This window comes from Octopus bimaculoides, chromosome 9, assembly GCF_046866305.1.
Source record: "Octopus bimaculoides isolate indiv1 chromosome 9, ASM4686630v1, whole genome shotgun sequence".
NCBI classification, from domain to species: Eukaryota; Metazoa; Mollusca; class Cephalopoda; order Octopoda; family Octopodidae; genus Octopus; species Octopus bimaculoides.
The window spans coordinates 23,404,654-23,426,543 of record NC_142936.1 but is presented as its reverse complement, the minus strand read 5'-3'; the positions used below and the strand labels follow the sequence as shown (position 1 = coordinate 23,426,543).

The window sequence follows — 21,890 nt, the reverse complement described above, 5'->3', positions numbered from 1 at the left end:
ATGAACCCGGAACCATGTGGTTGGTAAGCAAGCTACTTACCCCACACAGCCACTCCAGTTCTTTACAGTTGTTTCAAAAAACTTTGTTAGTGGCTGATGCAATTATGTGCATTATGCAAACATTTGAGCATAATGACAGAACAATGCAGAACAAGTAGATTACACACATACATACATACATACATACATACATACATACATACATACATACATACATAAAGATATATGTGTACACACACATACATATATAAACATATATAAACACATGTACACGTACACATATATTCATGTACTGAGCTCTCTCTGTCCTGATGGTATCAACAAATGTATCTATCACTTTATGTGTCTATCTATAAATGTGTGCGTATGTATACATGTATGTATATAAGTGTATCTGTATATATGTACTATATAATATATATATATATGTGTGTGTATTTTTGTATAAAGAGATAATATAAGAATGGAATGTTACTTACGGCAGCAAACATGTTAAGTGATACTATAAGACCAATGTGCAGTGGAACCGATCCGATGGAATCTTTACGGCCTTTATCAACGGCTGCCAAAATTCCAAAGAGGAGCAAGAATGTAATCAACAGTTCCATTATCATAGCGTGTACATCACTAACTCCAAGTCCAGGACCAACAACTCCGAAACTTCGGTACATAGATGACGGTGCTACAGTACGTATGATAGCCGCTCCTACAATGGCACCGAGCATCTGAGATAATGTGTACAATATGCAACGGATCCAACTGATTTCACCAACTATCGCGAATCCTAGACTGACAGCGGGGTTAACGTGACCACCACTTATATGGCCCAAAGTACCGATGATAATAGTGATGAAAATGCCTGATTCAATGCAAGGAAAAAGCAATCCATTCGGTGAAGAACTCTCATCACTCATTCCTGCAGCAACTGCGAAACAGACGAGAAAAGCGGTTCCAAGAAATTCTGCCATTACTGCTCGCCAAAATACTGGCTGTTTTATATCTTCAATTTCTTCCATCAGGAATTTTTTGCAATTCTCGGCTAGATGATTTGTATGTTTGTTCACTGCTTTCTGGAGATGAAAATGCTTGTCTTGTCTAAGATTCTCAGAAGATTCGGAATCAGTCGCGGTAGCTTGATAATTATCCATTAAATATCAGGCATTTGAAATTTTGGTAAGAAAAACCAATTGTATATAAATAGTTGAATAATGTTTCAAATGATTGTTCAGTTTAAAAATATAATTAGATATGAGACTTAAATATTTCACATGCACTTCTTTTCTTTTACTGTCATAGAATACGGGACAGCTGTTGTGGTTTTCCGCCGTAACAGCTTTATTAACTGCCTAAACAAGTGTCACATATCTGAATAACGTCTGCTCTCAGTCTCTCAACTTCTGCTGCGCATGTTTAGCATAGCCAATCAACTCACCGCTAAAAATATCAATGCTGATGTATATGTTTATGTATGTATATATCTTAAATGTAAATTATATTTCCTTATCAAACTTCATTAAATTCAGAGCAGCTAATTACTCTTCTATTTCTCTAGGAATTAAAGAACAAACTAATGAAAAAGAAAAAAAAAATTAATACAGAAACGACGCTCCTCTCTTTCTCTCTCCACACACACACACACACACAAATATACATATGTATGTATAAATGTTTGCATACAATCATACACTCATATATGGAGATAAGTAAATGTGTGTGTGTGTGTATGCGTCTGAACATGTGTTACTGCGCGTTGTGTTAATACAATATATAAAACATTTAGAAAACAAAGCAATTTAGGGCGAAAAATACCCCGTTGAGATGTGATATTTCACTAACCTAACTCTGGATTAAAGCACAAACAAAGCAATTTTTTTTTATCAAATGTCAGGTATTTTCTTTGCTCCAATTTCAAATATCATTAAATTCTTATCAAAAGGCAAGTTTAGGGTTGCACAGGCCTCATGGGTTACAATGAAACCATGTTGTTTCCTTCTTTATAAGGTCTCTACATATACATGACAACTCCCTTTTGCTTTAAGTACCAATGTAGGCAGATTGACATTCTTGACTTTCAAGGATTTCTCTATTTAACCCTATAAATTATAGTGTTGGGTGGAGAGACGGTGAAGTTATCAGTGAAATGACGTCGCCATATCGCTGTTTCGTTTCCAAGATGACATGTTGAGCTACGCTTACCACTACCACGAATACTTTTGGGAAAGCGATAAGCACCACAGCTTCTAGTTTTCTCTCTTTAGAATATTCCAGGGTTTATATCATTTATCTTTTAGTTGTTTCAGTGCTTGGACTGCGGCCATGATGGGGCACCACCTTGAAGGTTTAGTTGAACAAATCGACACCTGTACATATTTTTTAAAGCCTGATACTTATTCTATCGGTCTCATTTGCCAAATTGCTAATTTACAGGGACGTAATTAAATCAACACCTGTTGTCAAATGGTGATGAAGGACAAACACAATCACAAAAACAAACTCATACACATGTACATACTTGTATGTATGTATGTATGTATGTATGTATGTATGTATGTATGTATGTATGTATGTATGTATGTGTGTGTGTGTGTGTGTATGTATGTATGTATGTGTGTGTGTATGTATGTGTGTGTATGTATGTTTGTATGTATTTAAGTTTGTATGTATGTATGTATTATGTACATGTGTGTGTATGTATGTATGTATGTATGTGTGTGTGTATGTATGTATATATGTATGTATGTGTGTATGTATGTATGTATGTATGTATGTATGTGTGTATGTATGTATGTATGTGTGTATGTATGTATGTATATGTGCAAATTTGTATATTTTGTTTTATATATGTATTCTCATGCATATATTTGCATATCTAGACACGCTCATATATATATAAATGATAAACTTCTGGAAACTTTTACAAATTTTTACATTTCCAGTAATGGATTAAGTCTGTAGTCTTCCAATTAACTTTCTCCTTTCTGCTTTTGAGAAGCCTAATTTCTCAAGATTGGTATTTAGGCAGTGTGTTACATATCCCAGGGCTCCAATGTATGTATGTATGTTTCTTCTATTTGTAATTATTATAAAACTGCCAATGAGGAGGGAGCCGATTTCCAAGAAAGATACAAGGCTCCATCTTTGGGATGTAGTTAACACAGACAAATTTATATTTGGAATTTGAGAAAGTCTTGCATATTTTTACTGTTCCACTCATAGATTGCACATGTAATGTACGAATTAGCCGGTCGATTTCTCTTTCTGAAAATCCCAGTTTATCCATGTGTGTATGTGTGTGTATGTGTGTGTATGTGTGTGCGCGTGTGTTGTGCGCGCGCGCCTTTGTGTCTGTATTTGTCCACCCACCACTTGATAACCGGTGTTGGTGTGTTTACGTCCCTGTAATCTAGCGGATTGTCAAAAATGACCGATAGAGTAAGTACCAGGCTTAAAAAAATAATTACTGGTGTCGATACATTCGACCAAAATCTCCCAAAGCGATGCCCCAGCATGGCCACAGTCAAATGACTGAAACAAGTAGAAAATAAAAGATAATGTGTAAAATGGGGAAAGGAGGTATTAAGGTGCGCCATTGTACCAACGAGCTATTTCACTGAGTTCTTCGGGAAGTTGTCATGGAAATTCTCTGAGATATTTTCTCGCGATACAAAGGATTTTTTCTCAATGTATCTCTTTGATCAACGCTTGGGCGTAAGCAGTATAGAACTATTGACTGATTCTTATTTAAACAGAATATGTTAATTAAACATTTTTGAATACATCCTCAGCAACCGAGAAGAAAGAAAAGATTTCGCTTTAGAAGAGGTGTACTGGAGCGACCAAAAAAAAAAAAAAAACACTTCACATAAGAGGTCAAATTAATTAGCAATAATGAAAAATATGTCAACAATTCCATGTTAAGTAATAAATTAAGAACGTTTTATGTCTCAGCTAGTATCCTCTGTTCTTATTTTTTTACACTTAGAAGTTCACTTCAGACTAAAAGTTGAACGTATGTGTAGAAGAGAGAAGAATTTGTGAATGAATTTGATAAATTTGATTGCTGTAATAGGCGAGGACTTATGTTTCAGACATGTCTCTTCGTATGAGACAGACCCATTGCCAAACTTTGGTGGCTGGGGGTGCTTCAAAATATTCTTGGGGGGAACTAATTTATATTGTGGGAAGATTTTTGTAAACTGTATTTTCTAAATCTGAGGTTGCACTATTGAATAGCGAGGAGGCAATACCGTCCAGTGCCCCTCCTTAGCGACGGGTATGTTAGTTAGACTTCTCGGAAATATATTGCAGGAAGATTTTTGTAAACTGTATTTTCAAAATCTGAGAGTGCACCATTGAATAGTGAGGGGTTGAAGTGCCGTCCAGTACCTCCAACAGCATTGCCTGAGACATACGAGAAAGAAATATGTGTTACTATTTAGTGTTGTATACAAATTAAATGCTCCAAAACGTTAGTAGATGTAGAGAAGTAGGCAAGAGTGGCTGAGGAAGAGAGTGGGAGGGATACGAAGATGTGAAAGCAATTTGTCTGATGCGCTAACAATTCTGCCAACACGCCACCTTAATAATAATACTTTCTATTATAATTATAATGCCTGATATTTTTAGAGACAGGAACTAGTCGATTACATCGACCCCAGTACTTGACTGTTACTTATTTTATCGGCTCCGAAAAGGTGAAAGCCAAAGTCGATGTCGGTAGAATTTGAACTCAGAACATAAAGACGGACAAAATGCCGCTAAGTATTTTGCCCGATGCTAACGATTCTGCCAGCTCACCGCCTTCTTTCACCGCTTTTTCTCGCCACCTTAATAATAATGATAATCCTGTCTGATACAGGCGCAAGAATCCAATTGAATCAACTCTGTTGCTCTTCTAATGTCAGAGCTGATGGTATCAAGAATGTGCTTACTGGCAATGCCTATCTTACTTTTAGAAGAGTTGATTAGCCTGATTGTGGGGCTGGAGAGGAAATTAGGTTTATGATCCTTAAGTGTAATGTAGGTGGTTGGCGGTCACTTGACGAGGAGGTTCACGCGATCCTCGATATCAAGAGGCTGGCAAGCTCCTTCGCTTCTGTATTTATAGTATCTCATTGTATGCGGAGGTGTTAGTCTTCTTGTATATCTTGTGATTGTATTTGTGAAGAGTCTTGCGTGCGTGGGTGGGATCCTTGTTTCATAAATGTTTTTGCTTTTGCAAGGATGCGTACATTGCTTAATTTTCCCCATATGGTCATTTTTAGATTGAGTAGAGGGTTAGAAGGATATCGAAACCTAACTTTCTTTACAGTGCTCCATAAGCCAATTTCGAAGCTCTCATGGTCCTTTTTATCTGGGGAGGGCACTTTCAGGATTTGAAGCCGAACTTGTCTGCGGATGTAGTGGTAGAAGGATTCTCGAAGAACATGGCCTTCCAGTGAATACGCTTGATGACACTGTCACGAACACACACATGCACACATACACATGCACACACACACATGCACACGTCTATTGTAACGTATACTTCCCCTCTCTACACTCTCTCACTCCACCAAACCTCAGCTCAATGCCTATCCCCCATCATTGCTGTTGCAACTACACTAGCATACACCAGTCACACTCGCGCACATAAATACCATAAGCATATATATATATATATATATATATACACACACATACACATACCAGAGAAAAGACATGCACGCACTATATTATTTATATATTATCTATGTTATATATATATATATATATATATATATATATATATATATATATAAGCATAGGCGTGGCTATGTGGTTGAGAAGTTTGGTTGGAACAGCAGTACTATGTCAACCAAAATTGGGCGTCCGGAATCTGAACTGTTATTAGACGTTCCCAGTTTGCTGTGAGAGAAGCAATGCAATTGGTGGTACGTCTAACTTTGTATTACACACACACACACACACACACACACACACACACACACACACACACACACACATATATATAAATAAAACATTAGTGATCGGCTCGGTGTGGGTGTGTGGTAAAAAGTTTGTTTCCCAACAACATGTTTCTGAGTTCAGTCCCACTGTGTGGTGCCTTGGCCAAGTGTCTTCTACTTTAGCCTCGGGCCAACCAAAGCTCTGTGAGTGAATTTAGTAGACGAAAACTGAAAGAATCCCGTCTTATATAGATATGTATGTGTCTGTGTTTGACTACCACTACCACCGGTTGACAACCAGTGTTGGTTTGTTTACGTCCTCGCAACTTAATGGTTTGGCAAAAAGACACCGATAGAACAGTATCGGGCATAAAATAAAAATAAGTACTGGGGTTGATTCATTCGACTAGAAGTTCTTCAAAGCGGTGCTCCAGCATGGCCACAATTTAATCAGTGAAACGAGTAAAAAATAATCAGGAGACCAAAGACTAACGAAAACCAACTGAGCAGCTTTCTAATGAAGAATTATGGCCATCTTCTAGAAATCCTTGTATTGTCGGTTCGGTATAAATTCTACAAGTGCAGAATTGCTGTCAGCCCTACCAGATGTGAACAGATCAAGGAAATCATTCTGCAAGCACCTGCTCAGTGTCCGAGTATTGGAGATTTGTAGAATAACATTGAACAGCTGCTGCATGGAGGAAGGATTCAGCTATCAGAACTGAAAGAAGATACTTTTGGTCGAACACTTCATCAACTTCTTCACGTACCATTTGGAAAGGTGATGTAAGGGTGGAGATGGAGTTCTCCCACAGGTAAATTTGGTGAAAGATATGTGTGTGTGTGTGTGTGTGTGTGTGTGTGTGTGTGAATGGCGAATGTGGTAGAATTGTTAAAACGTCTGATAAAATGTTTCCGATTATTTAGTATCGGTTCTTTATGTTCCGAGTTCGAATCTCGCCAAAGTTCACTTTCATCTTTCTGGGATTAACAAAATAGTACCTGTCAAAGATTTGTGAGTAATGTCAACAACTGTTCTCTCCCCGCAAATTTCCTGACCATGTAAGAGATAATTCTTATCATTAACAATCATCTTGTCCCCTCCCTTCAAAAAAACTATTAGCCTAGTGCTAACATTAGAAGGAATTATTACCAATATCTATTTCATCGCTGAAAACCTCGTCATTGAATTTTATTGAATGACACTTGTAAAAAGCAGCGCTATTAATTCCTTTCAACGATTTCTTTCTTGCACTTAAATTCAAATGCTCTTTGAAGCAATATACAAGTTGTCCCAGAATTTACTATCTATTTTAGTGAAACTGAACAATTAAAAAAAAAACTCACTTTTATTTATGTTTATCATGTCTAGTATGTGTTAAAAGTGTATAAACTTTTAATTTCATTTATGATTTCACAATTTGTATATATATATATATATATATATATATATATATATATATACTTTTTTACTCTTTTACTTGTTTCAGTCATCTGACTGCGGCCATGCTGGAGCACCGCCTTTAGTCGACCAAATCGATCCCAGGACTTATTCTTTGTAAGCCTAGTACTTATTCTATCGGTCTCTTTTGCCGAACCGCTACGTTACGGGGACATAAACACACCAGCATCGGTTGTCAAGCGATGTTGAGGGGACAAACACAGACACACACACACACACACACACACACACACACACACATATAAATATACATATACATATATACGATGGGCTTCTTTCAGTTTCCATCTACCAAATCCACTCACAAGGCTTTGGTCGACCCGAGACTATAGTAGAAGACACTTGTCCAAGGTGCCACGCAGTGGGACTGAACCCGGAACCATGTGATTGGTAAGCAAGCTACTTAATTTTATTTTCCTGTTGGATCCCACTTATCGGCCCACGACAGCTGTTTTTCAATTTGGCTGCAATCATTTTCTCTACTTCAATCCCAGGATGGAACCACAGTTTGGCGGAACTTGAAGAATGCATTCAGTTAGCAGTGCAGGAGATAACTCCTGAAATGCTTCAAAATGTGTTTCGCAACGCTAAGGATAGATTTGAAATTTGCAGGAATACAGACGGAGCATGTATTGAATATTTTCAATGAAGTTTTGACGTAAGATTTATAAATCTATTTATTTTGGTAACATGATTAAGTAATAAACATAAAATTCTGTCAGTGGCTGTGTGGTAAGTAGCTTGCTTACCAACCACATGGTTCCGGGTTCATTCCCACTGCATGGCACCTTGGGCAAGTGTCTTCTAATATAGCCTCGGGCCGACCAAAGCCTTGTGAGTGGATTTGGTAGACGGAAACTAAAAGAATCCCGTCGTATATATGTATATATATGTATGTGTGTATATATGTTTGTGTGTCTGTGTTTGTCCCCCAACATCGCTTGACAACCGATGGTGGTGTGTTTACGTCCCTGCAACTTAGCGGTTCGGCAAAAGAGACCGATAGAATAAGTACTAGGCATCCAAAGAATAAGTCCTGGGGTCGATTTACTCGACTAAAGGCGGTGCTCCAGCATGGCCACAGTCAAATGACTGAAACAAGTAAAAGAGAGAAAAGAGAGAAAAAAGAGATTTCATTAAAATAGTTAGTTTATTGACACTCTGTATATAAGAAAAGTTCACTGCCCATCCTTCATATTTACGAAACATTTACAATTATGAGTCCATCTCACATTTCTGTTACGTACACCAGGAAAGATAAGTACAGAGTATCTCATCAATGTTGGTTTCTTTATCTGTCAAGCATACGATGACATCTGTTACATTTCGTATTCAAAACCTGTCCTATAAAGATTGATTCGCGAATATTTCGACAAAAAGGTTATTTCTTTAGAAACGTTTGCTGTATCTATCTATCTATCTATCTATCTATCTATCTATCTATCTATCTATCTATCTATCTATCTATCTGTCTATCTGTCTATCTATCTATCTATCTATCTATCTATCTATCTATCTATCTATCTATCTATCTATCTATCTCTTCTCACGGACGTGCTGTCACATCGGCTGCGAAGGTAAACGTTTATTTGACCTTTTACTGTCCACATTTTGTTGGAATTTTAAAATAATTTTGTTGCGAAGCACCTAGGCTTCATTTGTGTGTATTTTCAAGGGCAGGAATTGGCCCCCAGGGGCAGTTTCGGCCCTAGCAAAATACAAAAATTTCCTTCTTGACATTTGAAAAATGTCGAAAAACATAATTTTGGAACGCTTGTCTTGTTCTTTTGACAAGCATTTCCCGAGGCTTCAGATGCCAGAAGAGAAAAAAGAACAGAATAGCGCGTACTCACACAGTGACAGGAACGCAGTTGCTGTAAACGTCACAAAGACGGTGATTACAGCTACTAACAGCCCTCTCACCACCACCACCACCACCACCACCAACACCAACAACGAAAACAAAACTGTAACCAAGGTTACAAAACCATGCGTAAAAACCGTCACAAATGTCTCTGACGTAAGCACCATTGCTGCTGACGCCATCATCACCACCACCAACAACAACGACAACAACAACAACAACAACAACAACGACAACAAAAACAACAACAGCAACAACAAGGACGTAAAGTTATCGGCCGTCAGCAATGACACCATCACCTGTTCAACAAACTCTGCTGCCACTACCACCACCTTTGAACCAGGCAGTACATACACCAACATAAACAAAAATATCCAGAAGAACATGTCCGCCAGCACAACAAAAGCAAATTTCGCAAATGCTCTAAAGGAAAAAAGAACAATAGTGACATTCACACAAAAACAAATAAAAGACACAAAATCCCTTCTTACGAAAGAAGGAGATGATGTCAGAATAAACATACCAAAAGATATTATAGAAATGAAAAACAAAAATTGCATCATTTATAAACTGGTAAACACAAAAACCAGACGTGTAGAAAATGTTAGCACAGATAAAATTGAAGTTTGTCTTAGAAAAATTTGGCCTTATCAAAATCATGTCACCTGGGGAAGAAAATTTGGAACGGTGCAAGTGAGATTTCTGGATGAAAATTTAGCTAAACAATTTTCGACACTCTCTCTCCGCACAGATGACTTGGTAATGATACCGAGTTATCTAGGACAGAGAGTGACCAAAGTTATAATAAAAAATGTGCCATCGGAGGTGGACACCCAATGGCTGATATCGGCCGTATGCCTGGAAATGGAGGAGGCAAATATTTTGGAGATTACGGTCGGAGAGGAAAAGAACTGGGGAGGAAAAATCTGGAAATCCTTCTCCACATCACGGAGGAGGTTTCACAGAAAATTCCTCCAAACATTAGATTGGCAGAGGACCACAAGCTGTATGTGGTGGTAGAGGACAGGCGACCTTGCTGTTACCTATGCAACAGCGAAGCACATCTGAAGAAGGACTGCCCTCTGGCCGCTAAACAAAAACAACAACAACAACAACAACAGCAACATCAACAACAACAACAACAGAAGCAACTACCAAATACCCCCAACAGAATAACCTTACTACCAACACCACCAGCAACACAAAAAACAACAACAGAAATATCAGCAATAACCACAACAGAAAAGACAACAGAAACTGCAAAAACAGAAGAAAAAAAAAAAGAAAATTCCAAGACTGCCTCTCCCTCCCCCATATCACATACACCACACACAAATAACAAGCAGCCAACATCAATAAAAACAGCAACACAAACACTCACAGAAACACACACAGACGCACAAAATTTGTCGTTACCTCTTTCTGACTCCTCAGATCTCCCATCATCCGATGAAGAGAGTGGGGAGGAGTGGAAAATAGCTACGAAAGGAAAGAGGAAGCGCAGTAAGAAGAAAACAAAACAAAATGCAAACACAGAGCTGATGAATTACATCAACTCTAAAACAAACATCACAAATAACGATATCAAAACCAACAACCACCCACGTACAACACCGCCAAAACACATTAAAATTATTCATTTAGCACCAGCATTACACAACACAATAAAATCCCTCTACCCCAACTCGGTAGGGGGATTCCAGAAATATTTGTGCAAGAAATTGTACAATAGCCTCCTTGGTGAAAAATCCAAGGAGGAAACAAAACTTTCTAACGGTAAGTAACACTTTGTTCTTTTGTTTTGTGCTTTAAAGCACACGTATAAATAGAATCATGGTGAAGATTGGCTGTGTGAACGTGCGCGGCTTGGGGTCGCCTTGGAAACAAGGGTACCTCTTAAATGACATCAAGTCACACAATTTGGATATCATAGCCATTAGTGAGACCAGACTCCATGAACCGCGGGCCCTAAAGTCCATGTTTGGCGGACAGTTTAACATTTATTTTTCTCCCTGTCTGCCGAGGATGGGCGGTAGTGGCACGGCGGTTCTTTTTCGCAAGAGTCTGGATCTCCAAGTAAAGACGATATTTACGGACCCGGAGTGTAGACTGGTTGTCCTAGATGTGGACGGCAGCGATGGAGGCGCTTTTCGGTTGCTGGCAGTTTATGTGCCTCCTTTAACAGGTCGGTCGGACTTCTTTCGACGTCTAGAAGTATTCCTGGGAACGTCTCGTCCCTTACTTTTAGTGGGGGATTGGAATGCTACCTTGGACACGCATCTAGACTACGTGGGGAGTGACAAAACTAGAAGGGGATGCAAAGGCCTCAGAGACCTGCTCAGACGCTTCCAGTTGTCTGACAGGTACCGACTCGACCACCCAAATGTGCCAACGTGGACTTGGAGCAACCGCATTGGGTCGTCGAGATCGTATCTAGATAGGATAGTGTGTAGGACAAGAGATAGAGATAGTTTAGGATGTCCACAGTTCCACATAGTCAGCTACACGGATCACAAACTTGTGACGTGTACGCTAGACTTAGATAAGGCACATAGGCAGGGTCCCGGTTACTGGAAACTAAACGCGTCTTTCCCGTCGAGACAGGTTTTCAGAGACCGAATTAGCACGTTAGTAAAGAGGGCTTTGACGGGAGCCATCGTCAACAACAAATGGTGGTTTGCCCTCAAGAGAACAGTAAGGGCGGAAGCAATAAGGTATAGCAGGGCACTAGCTGTAGAGAGGAACAGAGTAGAGGGGGAGCTAGTGATAAAGTTAGAAGAGGCATTGCGAAGTGGCATCGCATCCGACGTTTTAGCGGCGAGGTTGGCCCTCGACCAACACTTCAATGCTAAACACGAAGGGTGTGCTGTCAGGGCAAGGATGCGTGCTCTGAGGAATGAAGGTGTTGGAGCCGCACGAGAGGCCCGGGTGGCGGAGGCGCAGCGGGGTAATAGAGCCACCATCCGGTCTCTGGTAGACGAACAGGGACGCGAATTGCTCGAGCCGAGCAAGATGTGCGAGGCGTTTCAGCGGCATTTTGCCCGACTGCTCGGGAGGAGTGGCGAGCGAGAAGGCAGGGTGGACTTTAGTGCCTACCTGCACAGCTTGCCACGACTCTCGGCAAGAGAGGCGGAGTGCTGCGAAGGGGTCATCACGGCGGAGGAGGTGAGGGACGCGATGGCGGGCTGCTCGACGGACAAATCTCCGGGTTTGGATGGTCTGCCCTACGAGCTTTACAACTGTATGCCAGACTTGTTTGGAGACGTCTTGGCGGCCGTGTACTGCAACTGGCAGCAGAACGGGAGCATTCCCGGTTTTGTGAGCCGAGGAGAGGTAACGCTGCTGAAGAAAGATCCAAACAAGGGGGACGCCATAGATAACGTTAGGCCCATCACTCTGCTCAATGCAGACATGAAAATTTTGGCCAAGGTGTTAGCCAAGCGGTTGGCGCTTGTCATCGAGAAACTGGTCGGCACGGAGCAGACGTGCGCCGTGCCGGGCCGGAGCATCCATGACAACCTCCATCTGATGCGCTACATCATAGAGAGGGTAGTTAAGGAACCTGGCATGGGTGGGGCCCTGATCAATTTGGATCAATCGAAAGCTTTCGATAGGGTAGACCATTGATACTTGGAGGCCGTCCTCGAAGCGGCCGGCTTCGGTCCCGTTTTCCGCGGCTGGATGGCTGCCTTGTACACAGGCATCCGTTCGGTTGTTCGCGTCAATGGACGTCTATCGGGACTCTTCGACATTGCACGTTCGGTTCGTCAGGGATGCCCCCTGTCACCGCTCCTGTACGTATTGACTCTCGAGCCACTACTGCGGAAGCTGGCGACGCTGAGGGGCATCCCGCGAGAACTGGGGTGCGGGACGAGCGTGTCGGCATACGCGGACGACGTCACTGTCATAGCGTCTAGCCACGAGCACATCGAGCTTGTCGGCGAGACGCTGAAAGACTACGAAGCGGTGACGGGAGCGAAAATCAACCGGGATAAGTCGGTAGGTTTGCTGCTCGGCACCTGGAGGAGCAAGCCCATACCGTCCGGCAGCGCCTCAGTAGTGGAACGCTGGACGGACGGTCCGGTCAAGTTGCTCGGAGTCTGGTTCGGTCCGGACCTGCAAACGGAGAAGAACTGGGACGAGATAACGAGTAGGGTGGCCACTCTCTGCCGGCAATGGTCCGAGAGGAAGCTGTCCCTAAAAGGTCGGGCGGAGGTGGCGAACGCGTACATCGCGTCCGTCATCGAATACCGCCTGACCGTCGTGCCTTGTCCCGATCGCGCCATCACCGAAATGTAGCGCATCCTCTTCCGCTTTTTGTGGAAAGGAAGCGTTCCGATGGTGAGGCGATCCGTTTGTTGCCAACACCCGCTGAAAGGAGGGCTGGGCATGCCGTGGTTGATGATGCGCAGACATGCGCTGAGACTGCGACATCTCCGGCTCTACGTAGACGACGGTGAGCAGGTGTGGTCGCCGTTTGTGCGACGCGCTTTCCCGCAGCTCGTCTCCATGACCGAGCTGCAGTCGTGGATCAAAAAGAGGCCGAGGAATGGCGAATGGCACCGTGAGTGTCGCGTTGCTCTGCAACAACTTTGCCGTCCCGGGTCGACCTTGAGCGGCTGCATCACAACGAAGTCATTCTATAGTGGATTAGTGGAGGGCAGGTACGACGACGATCTCGGGGCGAACCTAGGCGTCGACGAGGAATACCTGACCCGCCTCTTCAGGACGACTTTCGGGCCGGGACCTATGGACAACTTCCAGAGATCCCTGGCCTGGCAGTGTTACCGAGAGGCGCTACCCGTTCGGGATAAGCTCTATAGACACGGCTCGCGAAATGCGGGGCCGACCTGCCCGAGATGCGGTCAGAGCGATGAAACCGTTCTGCACGCACTCGTGCAGTGTCCAACCATTTCGGAGCTGTGGGCTTATGTCGAACGACTGCTGTCACGTGTGGGACGAGTCGGTTTATCAACCGAGTCTATCGTCAATATCGTCACGCCTCCTTCCTTTAAACGGGAAGGAAGAGCTGTATTTATCGTACTTGTGGCTATGGCGAAAGAATGCATCTGGTGGACGCGTCTGAAAGGATTAGAGACAAATACTTTCCTCTCTGGTCAATCTCTCATTAACTTTTTCAAGTATAACTTGAAAAGGAAGGTGAGAGTAGAGAGGCAAGTGTTGTCTAGCAAATGTTTCGAAAAAAGATGGATACATGTAGCAAGAATGGCACGTATAAATGACGAAGCCACCTTGACCATGATTCTATGAAACGTTTTAAAATTTTGTAAACAGAGAGTTACTTACGTTTCTTGCATAAATAAAAGGAATTTTATTTAACAAACTGTGACACTAAGGACCGAGGTTTCCGTGGTCTTTTCGTAGGTTTTTCTTTCCACGGATAACCTCCCCATTTATTGGGAATTTTCTGTATTATTTCATATTTTTTGTAAATACCCCAAACGTTTTGCGATGTTCTTTTTCCATCGTTGTCCCCACTTTTGTTTTTTTTCTGCTTTGTTTTCGACCCCCTCGAAAAGAAAAACTCTACATTTGTATTTTGTCCCCTCTATGTTGAGCCCTGTGTGGCTAATAAAGAAACATATCTATCTATCTATCTATCTATCTATCTATCTATCTATCTCTTCTCACGGACGTGCTGTCACATCGGCTGCGAAGGTAAACGTTTATTTGACCTTTTACTGTCCACATTTTGTTGGAATTTTTAAATAATTTTGTTGCGAAGCACCTAGGCTTCATTTGTGTGTATTTTCAAGGGCAGGAATTGACCCCCAGGGGCAGTTTCGGCCCTAGCAAAATACAAAAATTTCCTTCTTGACATTTGAAAAATGTCGAGAAACATAATTTTGGAACGCTTGTCTTGTTCTTTTGACAAGCATTTCCCGAGGCTTCAGATGCCAGAAGAGAAAAAAGAACAGAATAGCGCGTGCTCATGCAGTGACACGAACGCAGTTGCTATAAACGTCACAAAGACTGTGAGTACAGCTACTAACAGCCCTCTCACCACCACCACCACCACCACCACCACCAACACCAACAACAAAAACAAAACTGTAACCAAGGTTACAAAACCATGCGTGAAAACCGTCACAAATGTCTCTGACGTAAGCACCACTGCTGCTGACGCCATCATCACCACCACCAACGACAACAACAACAACAACAACAACAACAGCAACAACGACAACAACAACAACAACAGCAACAACAAGGAAGTAAAGTTATCGGCCGTCAGCAATGACACCATCACCTGTTCAACAAACTCTGCTGCCACTACCACCACCTTTGAACCAGGCAGTACATACACCAACATAAAGAAAAATATCCAGAAGAACATGTCCGCCAGCACAACAAAAACAAATTTCGCAAATGCTCTAAAGGAAAAAAGAACAACAGTGACATTCACACAAAAACAAATAAAAGACACAAAATCCCTTCTTACGAAAGAAGGAGATGATGTCAGAATTAACATCCCAAAAGATATTATAGAAATGAAAAACAAAAAGTGCATCATTTATAAACTGGTAAACACAAAAACCAGACGTGTAGAAAATGTTAGCACAGATAAAATTGAAGTTTGTCTTAGAAAAATTTGGCCTTATCAGAATCATGTCACCCGGGGAAGGAAATTTGGAACGGTGCAAGTAAGGTTTCTGGATGAAAATTTAGCTAAACAATTTTCGACACTCTCTCTCCGCACAGATGACTTGGTAATGATACCGAGTTATCTAGGACAGAGAGTGACCAAAGTTATGATAAAAAATGTGCCATCGGAGGTGGACACCCAATGGCTGATATCGGCCGTGTGCCTGGAAATGGAGGAGGCAAATATTTTGGAGATTACGGTCGGAGAGGAAAAGAACTGGGGAGGGAAAAATCTGGAAATCCTTCTCCACATCACGGAGGAGGCTTCACAGAAAATTCCTCCAAACATTAGATTGGCAGAGGACCACAAGCTGTATGTGGTGGTAGAGGGCAGGCGACCTCGCTGTTACCTATGCAACAGCGAAGCACATCTGAAAAAGGACTGCCCTCTGGCCGCTAAACAAAAACAACAACAACAACAACAACAACAACAACAACAACAGAAGCAACTACCAAATACCCCCAACAGAAAAACCTTACTACCAACACCACCAGCAACGCAAAAAACAACAACAGAAATATCAGCAATAACCACAACAGAAAAGACAACAGAAACTGCAAAAACAGAAGAAAAAAAAGAAAATTCCAAGACTGCCTCTCCCTCCCCCATATCACATACACCACACATAAATAACAAGGAGCCAACATCAATAAAAACAGCAACACAAACATTCACAGAAACACACACAGACGCACAAAATTTGCCGTTACCTCTTTCTGACTCCTCAGATCTCCCATCATCCGATGAAGAGAGTGGGGAGGAGTGGAAAATAGCTACGAAAGGAAAGAGGAAGCGCAGTAAGAAGAAAACAAAACAAAATGCAAACACAAACAAAGCAGGGAGATTCACATCTCCCGAAAATACTACTAACACCAATAGTAATATAAAAAAAACAATGCTAACAGCAATAGACAGTACAAACACAGAGTTGATGAATTACATCAACTCTAAAACAAACATCACAAATAACGATATCAAAACCAACAACCACCCACGTACAACACCGCCAAAACACATTAAAATTATTCATGTAACACCAGCATTACACAACACAATAAAATCCCTCTACCCCAACTCGGTAGGGGGATTCCAGAAATATTTGTGCAAGAAATTGTACAATAGCCTCCTTGGTGAAAAATCCAAGGAGGAAACAAAACTTTCTAACGGCAAGTAACACTCTGTTCTTTTGTTTTGTGCTTTAAAGCACACGTATAAATAGAATCATGGTGAAGATTGGTTGTGTGAATGTGCGTGGCTTAGGGTCCCCTTGGAAACAAGGGTACCTCTTAAATGACATCAAGTCACACAATTTGGATATCATAGCCATTAGTGAGACCAGACTCCATGAACCGCGGGCCCTAAAGTCCATGTTTGGCGGACAGTTTAACATTTATTTTTCTCCCTGTCTGCCGAGGATGGGCGGTAGTGGCACGGCGGTTCTTTTTCGCAAGAGTCTGGATCTCCAAGTAAAGACGATATTTACGGACCCGGAGGGTAGACTGGTTGTCCTAGATGTGGACGGCAGCGATGGAGGCGCTTTTCGGTTGCTGGCAGTTTATGTGCCTCCTTTAACAGGTCGGTCAGACTTCTTTCGACGTCTAGAAGTATTCCTGGGAACGTCTCGTCCCTTACTTTTAGTGGGGGATTGGAATGCTACCTTGGACACGCATCTAGACTACGTGGGGACTGACAAAACTAGAAGGGGATGCAAAGGCCTCATAGACCTGCTCAGACGCTTCCAGTTGTCTGACAGGTACCGACTCGACCACCCAAATGTGCCAACGTGGACTTGGAGCAACCGCATTGGGTCGTCGAGATCGTATCTAGATAGGATAGTGTGTAGGACAAGAGATAGAGATAGTTTAGGGTGTCCACAGTTCCACATAGTCAGCTACACGGATCACAAACTTGTGACGTGTACGCTAGACTTAGATAAGGCACATAGGCAGGGTCCCGGTTACTGGAAACTAAACGCGTCTTTCCCGTCGAGACAGGTTTTCAGAGACCGGATTAGCACGTTAGTAAAGAGGGCTTTGACGGGAGCCATCGTCAACAACAAATGGTGGTTTGCCCTCAAGAGAGCAGTGAGGGCGGAAGCAATAAGGTATAGCAGGGCACTAGCTGTAGAGAGGAACAGAGAAGAGGGGGAGCTAGTGATAAAGTTAGAAGAGGCATTGCGAAGTGGCATCGCATCCGACGTTTTAGCGGCGAGGTTGGCCCTCGACCAACACTTCAATGCTAAACACGAAGGGTGTGCTGTCAGGGCAAGGATGCGTGCTCTGAGGAATGAAGGTGTTGGAGCCGCACGAGAGGCCCGGGTGGCGGAGGCGCAGCGGGGTAACAGAGCCACCATCCGGTCTCTGGTAGACGAACAGGGGCGCGAATTGCTCGAGCCGAGCAAGATGTGCGAGGCGTTTCAGCGGCATTTTGCCCGACTGTTCGGGAGGAGTGGAGAGCGAGAAGGCAGGGTGGATTTTAGTGCCTACCTGCACAGCTTGCCACGACTCTCGGCAAGAGAGGCGGAGTGCTGCGAAGGGGTCATCACGGCGGAGGAGGTGAGGGACGCGATGGCGGGTTGCTCGACGGACAAATCTCCGGGTTTGGATGGTCTGCCCTACGAGCTTTACAACTGTATGCCAGACTTGTTTGGAGAAGTCTTGGCGGTCGTGTACTGCAACTGGCAGCAGAACGGGAGCATTCCCGGTTTTGTGAGCCGAGGAGCGGTAACGCTGCTGAAGAAAGATCCAAACAAGGGGGACGCCATAGATAACTTTAGGCCCATCACTCTGCTCAATGCAGACATGAAAATTTTGGCCAAGGTGTTAGCCAAGCGGTTGGCGCTTGTCATCGAGAAACTGGTCGGCACGGAGCAGACGTGCGCCGTGCCGGGCCGGAGCATCCATGACAACCTCCATCTGATGCGCTACATCATAGAGAGGGTAGTTAAGGAACCTGGCATGGGTGGGGCCCTGATCAATTTGGATCAATCGAAAGCTTTCGATAGGGTAGACCATCGATACTTGGAGGCCGTCCTCGAAGCGGCCGGCTTCGGTCCCGTTTTCCGCGGCTGGATGGCTGCCTTGTACACAGGCATCCGTTCGGTTGTTCGCGTCAATGGACGTCTATCGGGACCCTTCGACATTGCACGTTCGGTTCGTCAGGGATGCCCCCTGTCGCCGCTCCTGTACGTATTGACTCTCGAGCCACTACTGCGGAAGCTGGCGACGCTGAGGGGCATCCCGCGAGAACTGGGGTGCGGGACGAGCGTGTCGGCATACGCGGACGACGTCACCGTCATAGCGTCTAGCCACGAGCACATCGAGCTTGTCGGCGAGACGCTGAAAGACTACGAAGCGGTGACGGGAGCGAAAATCAACCGGGATAAGTCGGTGGGTTTGCTGCTCGGCACCTGGAGAAGCAAGCCCATACCGTCCGGCAGCGCCTCAGTAGTGGGACGCTGGACGGACGGTCCGGTCAAGTTGCTCGGAGTCTGGTTCGGTCCGGACCTGCAAACGGAGAAGAACTGGGACGAGATAACGAGTAGGGTGGCCACTCTCTGCCGGCAATGGTCCGAGAGGAAGCTGTCCCTAAAAGGTCGGGCGGAGGTGGCGAACGCGTACATCGCGTCCGTCATCGAATACCGCCTGACCGTCGTGCCTTGTCCCGATCGCGCCATCACCGAAATGGAGCGCATCCTCTTCCGCTTTTTGTGGAAAGGAAGCGTTCCGATGGTGAGGCGATCCGTTTGTTGCCAACACCCGCTGAAAGGAGGGCTGGGCATGCCGTGGTTGATGATGCGCAGACATGCGCTGAGACTGCGACATCTCCGGCTCTACGTAGACGACGGTGAGCAGGTGTGGTCGCCGTTTGTGCGACGCGCTTTCCCGCAGCTCGTCTCCATGACCGAGCTGCAGTCGTGGATCAAAAAGAGGCCGAGGAATGGCGAATGGCACCGTGAGTGTCGCGTTGCTCTGCAACAACTTTGCCGTCCCGGGTCGACCTTGAGCGGCTGCATCACAACGAAGTCATTCTATAGGGGATTAGTGGAGGGCAGGTACGACGACGATCTCGGGGCGAACCTGGGCGTCGACGAGGAATACCTGACCCGCCTCTTCAGGACGACTTTCGGGCCAGGACCTATGGACAACTTCCAGAGATCCCTGGCCTGGCAGTGTTACCGAGAGGCGCTACCCGTTCGGGATAAGCTCTATAGACACGGCTCGCGAAATGTGGGGCCGACCTGCCCGAGATGCGGTCAGAGCGATGAAACCGTTCTGCACGCACTCGTGCAGTGTCCAACCATTTCGGAGCTGTGGGCTTATGTCGAACGACTGCTGTCGCGTGTGGGACGAGTCGGTTTATCAACCGAGTCTATCGTCAATATCGTCACGCCTCCTTCCTTTAAACGGGAAGGAAGAGCTGTATTTATCGTACTTGTGGCTATGGCCAAAGAATGCATCTGGTGGACGCGTCTGAAAGGATTAGAGACAAATACTTTCCTCTCTGGTCAATCTCTCATCAACTTTTTCAAGTATCACTTGAAAAGGAAGGTGAGAGTAGAGAGGCAAGTGTTGTCTAGCAAATGTTTCGAAAAAAGATGGATACATGTAGCAAGAATGGCACGTATAAATGACGAAGCCACCTTGACCATGATTCTATAAAACGTTTTAAAATTTTGTAAACAGAGAAATTTTATTTAACAAACTGTGACGCTAAAGACCGAGGTTACCGTGGTCTTTTCGTAGGTTTTTCTTTCCACGGATAACCTCCCCATTTATTGGGAATTTTTTGTATTTTTCGTATTTTTTGTAAATACCCCAAACGTTTTGCGATGTTTTTTTTTTTTTTTTTTTTTTTTTCATCGTTGTCCCCACTTGTTTTTTTTTCTGCTTTGTTTTCGACCCCCTCGAAAAGAAAAACTCTACATTTGTATTTTGTCCCCTCTGTGTTGAGCCCTGTGTGGCTAATAAAGAAACCTATCTATCTATCTATCTATCTATCTATCTATCTATCTGTCTATCTGCCTGTCTATCTATCTATCTATCTATCTATCTATCTATCTATCTATCTATCTATCTATCTATCTGTCTGTCTGTCTGTCTGTCTGTCTGTCTGTCTGTCTGTCTGTCTGACTGTCTGTCTGTCTGTCTGTCTGTGTGCCTCTGTGTGTGTGTGAGTGTGTGTCTGGTTCACATTTTCAGTGACAGTATGTATACATGTCTACACGTTCACACACACACACGGACACACACACACACACACACACACACACACACACACACACACACATACACACACAAACATACAACACGACACACAAAATCTGGCGACAATAAACAACGAAGAAATCTCTACGTGATTGCTAGACTTGCGAAGAATAGCAGACGAATCTCTACCATATTGGAAAAGAAAGGAACATATTGGACAGCATAGTGTAAAACATACAATAAAGACAGGATGGTTATGACTGGAACACCTTTTATCGTCGGTCAGTTTGATAGGAATGGACCTTGAAAAAACCAACAACAGCAACAACAACAGTACCAGCAGTAGTAGCAGCAGCAACAACAACAACTGTTAACTAGTAACTACCTATATTTCAAGGCAGGAACCTGTTCTTAACTTTCCAGCGGATATATATTTACAGTATTCTTAGATTCGTTGACATGTCATGCTTCTCATTTATATATGGAGATAATTTTCTATGAAGAAAAAACAATTAAGCCATCAGTTTGTTTTAATCTAGACGATACTAATGATTCTGATGGGTTGTTTTGATGATGGCTTCAAATTTTGGGGCGAGGCTAGCAAATTTAGTGGGACGGAGTTAGTCGATTACATCGACTCCAGTGCTCAACTGGTACTTATTTCATCGACTCCAAAAGGATAAAGGCAAGGTCAGCCACGGCGTGATTTGAACTCAGAACGTAAAGAGCTGGAAGAAATGTCGTGAAGCATCTTAATTGATTT

The 21,890-nt window shown here is 43.5% G+C and overlaps 1 protein-coding gene across 1 annotated transcript in view; it reads right to left on the bottom strand.

The window, feature by feature from the left end:
- LOC106881426 (aquaporin) overlaps positions 1-1,778 on the bottom strand; it is a 94,705-nt gene extending 92,927 nt beyond the window's left edge. Inside the window, exon 1 of the mRNA XM_052970501.2 lies at positions 480-1,778. Coding sequence (XP_052826461.1) covers positions 480-1,148 — 669 coding nt within the window. The 5' untranslated portion in view covers positions 1,149-1,778. The remainder of the gene's footprint in view (positions 1-479) is intronic.
- Positions 1,779-21,890: the final 20,112 nt, after the last annotated feature.